Source organism: Liolophura sinensis, chromosome 6 (genome assembly GCF_032854445.1).
Source record: "Liolophura sinensis isolate JHLJ2023 chromosome 6, CUHK_Ljap_v2, whole genome shotgun sequence".
Lineage (NCBI taxonomy): Eukaryota > Metazoa > Mollusca > Polyplacophora > Chitonida > Chitonidae > Liolophura > Liolophura sinensis.
The window spans coordinates 33,672,904-33,683,590 of NC_088300.1; the positions used below are offsets into that span (position 1 = coordinate 33,672,904).

A 10,687-nucleotide genomic window follows, 5' to 3' on the forward strand; every position below is an offset into this window, starting at 1 on the left:
TTGGAATGGTAAATTTCCATGAAAACAATTTGCTCAGTATTACTTGTACATTTATAGAACAGATCGTCACCTCAGCTGACACATTCGGAGAAAGGTTTTGTCATCTTTTCACAAATACCCAGTCTTAGTTAGACGCCTGAAAGCATAACCTTCAAGAGTTGACGCAGGTGTTGAAGACAGGCGATTAAGCTTTTTCCGAGGCACAGAAAATTCATATGCCATAGTTACAACCAAGAAAAGGTGGATATACTTCGTAAGTGACAATGTTGGTTACACATTTCCTTGGTTGTTATATGGCAATGGCCTGGGTTGACAGGATCCGTGGATTTTAATAAAGCGTTTCCGAAATAATATATAATCAGTTTGTCAGAAAAAAAAGCAATTCAAACCTTTTAGATTATAACTTTAGATTCTATAACTTTAGAATTAATATCTCATGAATTTTCCTGTCCTGGGCTCGATTGCACGCTTACATGTAGCACATGTAAGTATCAAAAATGTGAACTAGAAGTAAGTTGAAATCATAATAACCTAAAGATCGTTGCACTTGATATTTATTAAACCGGATACCATGCTTTGCTAAAGAAAAGTACCCAATTTGCCGTAAGTGGCATCTGGTGATCCGGTGATTCGCAATTGTAGCATGTGGCAAGTCAGCGAAATGTGACCTTTGCTGGCACTTGGTAGAATTCTGCTTTTTAATGAAAACGGGGCGCTTCTAATTTCTTTGGAATTGATGCATAGGACTGATCGACGGTAAATGAAAATCAGCAAACGCCATTAGACATCGATAAGTGACCGGAAATTGCTCGTAAATTTCCCTTCACTTTCGGGTTTCCCGCGATAGGAGATGGGCGACATCACCAGTATTCCCATGTTGACCTATTTCTTGCATGTTAAGGTAAGTAATAGTTCCACTTGCAATAGATCATCATTGTGTGGAACCAGTGGACCGTTGACATATTCTGTGTGTGTGTTAACATCTTCACGACTGCAAACTTTGAGCATAACCAAGTGACAAATATAAAATGTGTGATATTCCATAGGTGTAGATTGCTTGCTGTTTCTAGTTTCATGTTCCGTTCGCCACGAGTGAAGAAACATACATTATTACTCCCGGTATGAGATATGGGTGGAAACGTCGTGCATATTGGCTTTGGGGTTACATTCCAGTGAGGCAGCACTTAAACATATCTGCAAACCAGCCTATTACATCTGCGGAGACATTCTCGTATATAATATGACTCCTACAATGCTACATTCATGCCGAAAAAAATAAACAACAAACAAATCTACCTAATGGGGTAGAAGACTCCCTCCCTCGTATACTCTTTTTTTTTTTTGCTCTAAAACTCAGTAGTGAATCATATAAATACATATTTATTTCTTTAATGATTCGTTTGATATGTGTTTTACACTATACTCAAAAGTATTTTACTTACACGACGGTGGCCAGCATTATAGTTGAGGTAACGGGCCGAGATTGGGGCAAACCCACGATCATAATCCGCAGGTTGTTGACAGACCCTCTCTGATACGACTGAAAAAGGAAGCCAGCATGAGCTTGACTACCTCACGGCGATCGCATTGGTTAGAGGCTCCTGGGTTGATGTGCCGCGCCAGGACACTAACCATGCTCTCGGCCAGGGAGAACCCCGAATCAGGGTATAATGTTCATTAACAATTCGCGTAAATACAATGAACATGCATTTAGTTATAATTTTTGTTTATTCATGACAAATTGTAATTTGTATCATTTGTGTTCTTGCATCCACAATATATTTTTATTCATTTAATTTTAGTTTAATTAAATTCAGTTTACTCAACAATGTTGTGTTTTAAAATTACAACCTTCACCAGCCCTCATCCAAAAAACTGAATAGCGATGTCATGAGTGATTTCTAAATACAAGCTTACAGATATTTGTTGCCATGTTTTTTTAAAAACTAAATGTCCAGAATATATTATATGTTTCTTCTGATTTTCTTCAAGTTTTACTCCATCGAATGTAGATTTGATTCGCGGTTAGACGGCATGTCCGTCCGTCCAGTACCGAAACAAGCCAAGTATTTGCGGCTCGATAGGCAACAGAATCGAGTGCTGTTACGTAAACAAACTTCTCGCGGAGTTGAGGAAATAATATTTCAGTAGATGGAACTGTAGTACTGTAAAGTTTACTTAATGCCACACGTCGTCACCTGGCAATGAAACTCAACGAAACAGTATCCTTTTCTTTTTTTCCCCTTTTTGAGGTACCTTTTGAGAAGCAGGTCTCTTCATCCCCTAGGAGTGGTGCTAAAGACAGGCATTAGAGCAACACGCCCGGACAAATTGGCCGGGGATAACCCGCTGGCCTGAGGTACAGCCTCTTCAAATTGAATTTGGATTTCTGCCACAGTAACTAGGATCAGTAATAAAAATGGAGCTCCCTTTAACTGTTCCATTGAAGCTCATTGATCCGTCATTTTGACGTGAAGAATTACGCGCTCGGGTCAATTAGAGACTTTCTCGGTGAAAGGAGATGTCATGACAGACAGCGGGGACAGCTCCTTCCCTACACTTCACAGTTGACGTTAATGGCAAAATAAACATGACGCATTATATGGTTAAGGCATTGGAAAGTTAACGGGTAATTGCGTAACGATATCTAGACGGTAAGGTTCATGGGGCCCCCAATGGTCAACGGGCTCCGGACTGCCAGTCGCCTAGTGGGTACATCCGTGGAACAAGCAGGACGCCAAGCATAGAGAGCTTATTGTGTGCGAGTTTGCTTTTTCTCTCCTCATTTTGATGTTTTAGGGTTTACAAGTAGTGTAATGAAGGAAGCGATTATGGCAATGAAAATAAAAAGTTGCTCAAGAGAAAAAATGAAGAAGATCAGGATGCACTGTGACGCATAAGGATATGGTGAAAGCAAATGATGAAAGTGCTTTTGTGCCATCAGGAAATGTGATCTCTGTCCAATTTATCATTGTTAATTTGAACCGAAAGGTTGTCATTAAATGGGAAACCGAATTCATTTGAACCTTAGTTGGATTTGAAGTTGACCACGCAGCTGTAATCAGTAAAGAGTTATGACATAAATTACGCATTTCTGTTTAAACATGTCAGTGCAAATTGGAACTTATGAAGTAGTTTTTGTCAATTTTAAGTTATAACCCAATCTCGATAGTTGTTGACATGTCAGTCCTATACGCTTTTATCAAAGAAGTGTGACACTGGATTACTGCTAAAACGAGGTAGAAAAAGAAGCTAAAGCAATCAAATTATCTTCAAATCATTTTGGCGATAACCATTCTGTTAATAAGTACAATGATAGATTTATGACAATTCGGCATGCTGTATCCATTTTGTGCAGTGAATATTAAACCAATAGTTATAAAGCACATGTAGGTCTTTGTGTTCCGTGAATAAGCCAGATATAGAGATATTGGATGCATATCAGTGCTCATTAGCGGGACGGATCATACAGGGCGAGGACAGAGAGCGTAACAGTTTATTGTCATGTTACATTTCTGGCGACATTCCAGTATTGATTGATTGATTGCTTTAATTGCTTGGTGTTTCAAGCTGCACTCAATAATTTTTCCTCTGTTCCACTGCGGCCAGCATTATGACGGGTGGAAACCCACCATAGTGCCATCCGCAGGTTGCTACAAGACCTTCCCACGTACGACCTGAGAGGAAGCCAGCATGAGCTGAAATTGAACCCAAAGATTGCATATCATTGCACATTTGGTTGCTAAACTGTGTGAACTGCTGAAATGAGGCCTACTGTGATTTAATATAAGAACTCGTTCAGTTGTGTATCATTTGAAGACTACACATGGAACTTGGGTCAGAATAACTTACACTCGCGAAAGGTCATCTGGTACCTCTGATTACACCCGTTTGATGCAGGAATTAAAATGATTGGCCTCGTATAAAGATACACAAAAGGAAACGCAAAATTGCAACAGTGATGATATGAAAACAAAAAGCCGATATTGCCTTACGCGCAGACATCTAGTTCTGCGAATGACCCATGTCCAAGGTAGAATGTTTATAAGCAAACCAACCGAGAACTGACTGACCCGGCGACTCTTCAGACCGCTACCCGTCTCGTTTTGTTTCCTGACCGTGTTAACATGAATGAACTATTTCCGTAGACACTACCAGCTCCCACAGCTTGTCTTCGAATCTTCGTATGATCAGATATACAGAAATCACCTGTTTAACAGATACCTTATTAGTATCTGAGACAAGAATTCATCCACAACAGCAATGTCAGTCAGTGTAGGAATATCATAGTTGAGTTCTTGCAGTACACCTTGACTCATGGTGTTAGACAACGGGTTGATTTTGAGACGTTATCTATATTGTCTTCTCATTAAAAAAATGTTTCATACGAACTGCTAGTGAAACCTGTGCGACCAAATGCTTCAGTAACAACTGCAACAGTAGGGTGAAGGAATACGTGTAAAAAACTAGTAAAATTTCTAGTACTGATGATATTTTTTTCGGTAACTGCGCTGATTTCCCAAATTGCAATTGATTTTCCATCAAACAATGTCGGCAAGGAAATATTCCCACTTCTTCAGCCCAGCGACCCAACATCTGATTATTATTGACACGGCGGTGTGATATCACAAAACAATATCCATAAATGTCCAAACAGGCGTCTTTTGCATGTAGACCGTTACACTTTAAATACGTGACACGAATGTCTAGTTTTACACCCGGAGCCCACTTAACCAGTCTTCGGCTTGTCATCTTTATGTCTTGGTATCGTAATACGCTTACAACCAATTCATTTCTTCCTGTGGAAATGCCTTTGTGTTCTGAGCGATACCATCTCTCAACACTAATCCCGTCTCTCTCTTTCAGGGACCCGAATCTACCCGCTTCGCAGAGCTCTGTCCACGGGGGAACAGTTAAGAACCGCTTTGTCAGTCTCGATTGGCCAAAGTTCGAGACGAGCACACAGCATTACTTACACATAGGTGAGTTTCGTGAACTTCAGCAAAAAGTTCTGTCATCTTAAAAACGTTACGGCTAAGTTTTGGAATGTTCTGTGAAGGCACCTTCTAAAAGTCCTACCTGTCATGTGATTTATCCTCATTAACATAATATTATATGTATATTACTATGGTTCATCTTAAAAATTTTAAACCGTTAATCGGTGAAAGTATGCAGTTGTTGATTTCTCCAGGGTGCATTTTAAGGTTCTACATATCAGGCGCTTCATCGTTATGAAGGCCACTCAGTCTCAAATGTAACAAGACAGAATGCCGTCAGGTATTTTTAACTGGCTGCACACAACATGAAAGCTCATTATATTGTGGTAGTGTGGGGTCAGGAACATACAGTTGCTACACGGCACCTTGTAGTCATCACACGGTATCCACTTATTATCGTGATATACGGTTGCAGCCACAACGGGCAATGCTGTGTGACCAACCTGCAGATGGCTAATTGTTTCAACAGGGCTCTGCCCGGTTTCTTTCCACCTTAATGCTGGCCGCCGTCATGTAAGTGAAGCATTCTTGAGTACGGCGTAAAACACCAATCTAATAAATAAATCAATAAATTACTTTGTAGCGTATATTTGTGGGCAGTAATGTCTAATAGTGTGTGATATTGTGAGTGACGTTACTGTTGCGTTTATGTCACTTCAATACTTATTCTTATCTAGTGGTAATAAGATCTGATCTTATACGTTAATGCTCCATTCGCAATCTCGTATTTAGTAGTAAAATAATAATGCAAGTCTTAAACTTAACTCCAACAGCTACAAGGAAGTTGAGACTAAGTCTGACTTTAGACGAAGATTCTTTGTGATTCTGACCACATTTCTTTAAACTTGAGATCGTCTTGGACAGAAAGATTCCTGGCGTACGCAAATAGATAAGTTGTTCCAGAGCATAATTGTCAGGATGACAAATGCACCCCATATTATCGTCTGTTGAAGAAATTGTTAATGACAATGACAACCAAAACCAACAAAATTCCAAAACAATACACACGTTCAAAAACAGAGTTACTCATGCACAAGTCCCTGTACATGTACAGACCATCTTACCACAAACATGCAGCTTGCACATAACCGCGTAACTTACAGATGGAATGGTGTAGAACTGTAGGGCTGAGAAACAACGAATGACCAATCCCACTACCCTAACATTTTATTGAAAAACAAAAATGCATGACTTAATGTCCTAGGAGAATAATTTCCTGACGAAGTACAAGACTTCAGTAGATCCCAGAGCGCATATCTCATGGATTTATGAGAGACTAGCGAGGAGATAACTGCCTCCCTACGCCATGTGCATCAAGCGATGGCGGACCTTTTAGCAATGGCTAATACGATTACTTGTGGGCATACCACTATATACGTCGACTGATGAAGCCGACATAGCATCGCATCGATCGTCTCCAGAGGACTGAACAATGTTCCTTTCCTGAGCGGAGAATCTGATTCGGTTACGTCACGTTAGCCAAATAAATCCTGGCTGTCCCTCACACCTTGTCGTACACTGCACTTAAGTATGGACCATATCTTCGAAATATTTAATTTCCACCTCAAACATGACACCTGTGACGTCACGGTAAGAAAATTCGTGTCGTCAGTAATTCTTGGTGTTAGTTGCGATCGTTTTTACTGGGCGAAGTGTCTCTTCGAATTGGGCGCGAGACAAGCGCGGAAAGCAACCAATTTTGTACTGTTGTGAATGTTGAACACTTACCTATGCGAGCTGAGGAAGAATTTGATGAATTTTCCATAGTTCCATGATTGAAGATCCGCATTTACAGTTTAAAACCTGGTAATACAGTAGAGATTTTCATTCTTAGCGAATAGAATCTTAATTATTTACTCGGCAGCTTGGTTTTAGCTTGATTGTAGAATAACTAATAAATCCATACACTAACCAACAGCGCGGTAAGGAATTTCATCAGATAAGTACAATGGTGAACTAATGGCATTGAGCTAATGCCCATTAGACCAGCACAAAGTTGACACAATGGCACAAGAACAATGGCAGTGGCGTCGTCTGAATGTATCGGAAGTTGATCTGATTTAATATCCAGGCTATGGTTTTGGTTTCATAAAGACGACTCCAGACAACCGTGAAGTTCACTTGTGACTTAGCACAATCACTTTACCACTATGAATATCCTTAATTTATTGTCACTAGGAAAAGCCAGAAGGACATTGGAAGATGAGATTCGGACAAAGAAAGTTAATAATTCTTGTAAACCTAGTTTATACATATTGGTAGATATGCCATTTCTTATAGTTGTGATATTATATAGGGAGAAAGTATCTTGATTCTGTTTGATTATTCACCATGTTTCAAATTCGGCATGAAATCAGTGTGAGTCCGCTTTAATTTCGCAGCCGGTCCAAACTAATTTTGGTAAGTGTTGGAAGGGGTTATGTCCCCTGATTAGATACATATATTTGGTGAACAGCGTCGCTTGGGCGATCCGATAACTTTCATTACTTATTGGCTTTCGGTTATGTCCACATTTATAAAAAAATCTATCGCATCGCCATTCGAGTGCTGCCACTTTCGGTCAAAAGTCGCCTTTTAAATGGCCAGACGTGTACACCAGACAGATAAGAACTTGGATTTGATGGAAATAGTTTGAATGATGCAATAGTTTAAATCATCTTTGCCTGTCCTGACAAAAATACCGTTTATGTCACTGGGCAAGCGAAACTTGCTCGTGTTGTTCAATTTTAAAGGATGTTGTAAACTTTGATCGTTGTGATTAAGTACTTCCCAAGCTTAAAACAACTATTGCTGGAAATTATATCCCACTTTTCGAATTAAATCGTGTTTGAAGGTATGGATGAAGAAAACGTTTGATCTTTGAATGCGGATAATCAAACGACCGTCCCGCTATTAAAACAAGGAGGCTGTCTGATGTTACTAGCCTGAGCTATTAATAATAACACAAAACCGGTGGTAATTCCATCGTATATACACATTTACCCACGCTTTATTACCTCCAGGGAAATGGGGTCGGTCTTCAACTGGCATAAATCGATTACCTGTCCAAAATATCGAGGATTTATTCAATCCAAATATGCAGAAAAACATTTAGAAGGCCGCTATAAGGGTGGCTGAATCATCTTTTCTCAGGTCGCTGACTACGGAGTCTTCACCGGAGCGGAAGGGCTTGGTGATGGCAAAAATAAAATCAAGGAAATGGCTTTTTTAAATGACATTCAGTCGCCGGCTATCGTGGGGTAGTCTGCATATAAATTACCCTGCCGATTCCTGGGATATTGACCAGTAGCTCAGCATCTGACTGATGCTGTTTCTTCGCTAAATGCCTCAAATGACCTATTTTGTTTCGTTTTTCATTAACCAACAGGAAAAAGGCCCAAAGTATCGCATCATTACCGCGGCAGAAAGATCGCGCTGTGGTTGGAGCTGATTCCCAATCTGCACCGCCCAGACGGATCCAACACGGACAACGATGGCTTGAGGAACACCAACAACCTGTCCACGTTTGACGAACCGAACAGACTGGTGAATCTGGAGGACATCTTACCATTCACGGTTACCATGCCGATAACAACGGAACCGGCCGTTACCAACGCGACCCTGTCTGCCATTTTAAATGACAGACCGAAAGGCGCCACAGTGGAAGGTGGCAGGGCTGCCGAAGATTCCCTGTCTCAAACAACAGATAATTCTGTGGCTGGTTTGAACAAATCCAGGTCGGCGTTTAGCTTGTTCTCTGATAAGACGAACGCAATGCCTTTAAGCATAACCATTTCTATTGGCTGCTCTCTGCTGTTGCTCAATGTATTGATTTTCGTTGGAATATACTTTCAAAGACACAAGATAAAAAAGATGTACAAACCATCAGGCAAGCAGGGAGACGATATCAAGTTCCGGGCCAAAGGAGATGTCAAAGATTGCAAATCGGAATTCGAAACAATAAACTTACTTTCCAAAACAGATATAGACAATATTCAATTAAAACAAAAAGTGAAAGAAACGACTATAAACGATGCGGGAGTTCCTAGTAAAATAATAATGACGTCATTTGACGGTTCGGAACCCAAGCAGTATTCGCATGTAGTGGACGCCTCATCTATGCACAATGTGGATGGACAGAATAGTCGACGTGCGAGAGGTATGCAATATGCAAACAGATAGTACTGTGCCGGGAGAGATTGTGTTAAAAGACTGTTCCACCAACTGAAATAATTATTCCTTCATATGAGTGTAAAATTATTAAATTTTAAGATGAAATTCGCTTTTCATCACCTAAATGCGCTTATGACGAGCTGACGGACATTCCTTCTTACTATATTTTACCAATCGCACTCGGGAGATTGTTACAATTCCTTCTTTAGTGTTTCCAGTTCATTAATGTCAGTGCTTGTGCAATATGTATCTGACCTTAGTATTGTAAGGTCTAACAATTTTGTAGCCTTTCTCCAAGCCTTCCTCTTTGTGTACCCTACATCCAACCCTGCCCCTAAACCTTACCGTTTGTGTAAGTCAAACCGGGTATTTACCGTTGTCCCTAATTTGCTATCTTTTCAAATTTCTGCTCATTTTAGTTTGGGATCAACGCAAAAAATCTTTTCCCACGATTCCACCGTTCAAAAAATCAATAGCATTTACACTAAACAGAGAGGAAATGACGCTTGCCCATAATTGTTATGTAACACTATCAGACGAAGTAATCAACTAAAAGCGTACAAACAGGCCTCAATGGAGCAATACCATTTCTAAACACAGTCCTTTGCGGAAATATTTAAGCGGTTCAGAATTTCTCACTCTCTTATCTTCTGAAGTTGAGTGCTTGTGCAGGTCTGTTAGAGGGGGGCCCTTGGGGTATGTCAGAGGTCTGCGTAGAACCACAGACCATGACGGTGGGTTCTTTGGAACATCGCCCTGGAATTTCCGCCGGTCGGGAGACGTACCGACTTAAGGAGCGCTTTACATAGAAGCTTAATTTACTTGCCGGGATTATACCACCTTTGGGACAATCGAGGAAAAGGCTAACCCGGCAGTCCTTATTGGGGTTTTGTAATGAACGGAAGGGTTTCTGATTTTTTTCCTCGGTCTGGCTCCTTGCATTTATGTCTTGGTGCTTCTGAGAAAGAAGGGCTGCCAAAATCTTATCGCTCTATCTACATCTTCTTGAATGAGCTGATCATAAGCCTGTCTGACTATACAGACCAGACTCCTTATTTAGACAAAACACAGGCGGCCCACCAAGATGTTCGGGTGTACGTGTAAATGAACCTTGCACCTGACGGTTGTTTTGGTAAAGGTCAAAAGTGTAGTCCTAATGGACAAAGTCGTGTTAAGGTGAGTCAGGCTTCAGGCTATATTTGTCCTAGTCTTTGCAGCGAGTTTCAGCTATCAGGAATCACCATTAAGGGAAGGAGTCAACGGATATCATCTTATAAAAGTCGTCTGGTCCAAATTATTCTCCTCTGAAAAACGGCTCATCTTTGCAATCATATCGATACAGCTGTTGTCGTTCTAAACAGATCAGAAACTAATATCTTCCGTTTATCACTAGGCAGAAGGAAAATAAATATTCACTGATTCTCATTAGATTATGCATTAAGACAGCTATATTAAGAAAGATAACCCTCGCCTCTCCTAATGTCCATGGCTGAAAGCGGTCATCTTACAATGCTGTAAAATTAATGCCGGGCTTGTTT

At 40.5% G+C, this 10,687-nt stretch overlaps 1 protein-coding gene across 1 annotated transcript in view; it reads left to right on the forward strand.

Annotated features, from left to right (window-relative positions):
• The window catches only part of LOC135467115 (neuroligin-4, X-linked-like), a 69,703-nt gene extending 59,652 nt beyond the window's left edge, over positions 1–10,051 (forward strand). Inside the window, exons 5-6 of the mRNA XM_064744876.1 lie at positions 4,867–4,982; positions 8,365–10,051. Of these exons, the coding sequence (XP_064600946.1) occupies positions 4,867–4,982; positions 8,365–9,158 (910 nt within the window). The 3' untranslated portion in view covers positions 9,159–10,051. The remainder of the gene's footprint in view (positions 1–4,866; positions 4,983–8,364) is intronic.
• The last annotated feature ends 636 nt before the right edge of the window (positions 10,052–10,687 follow it).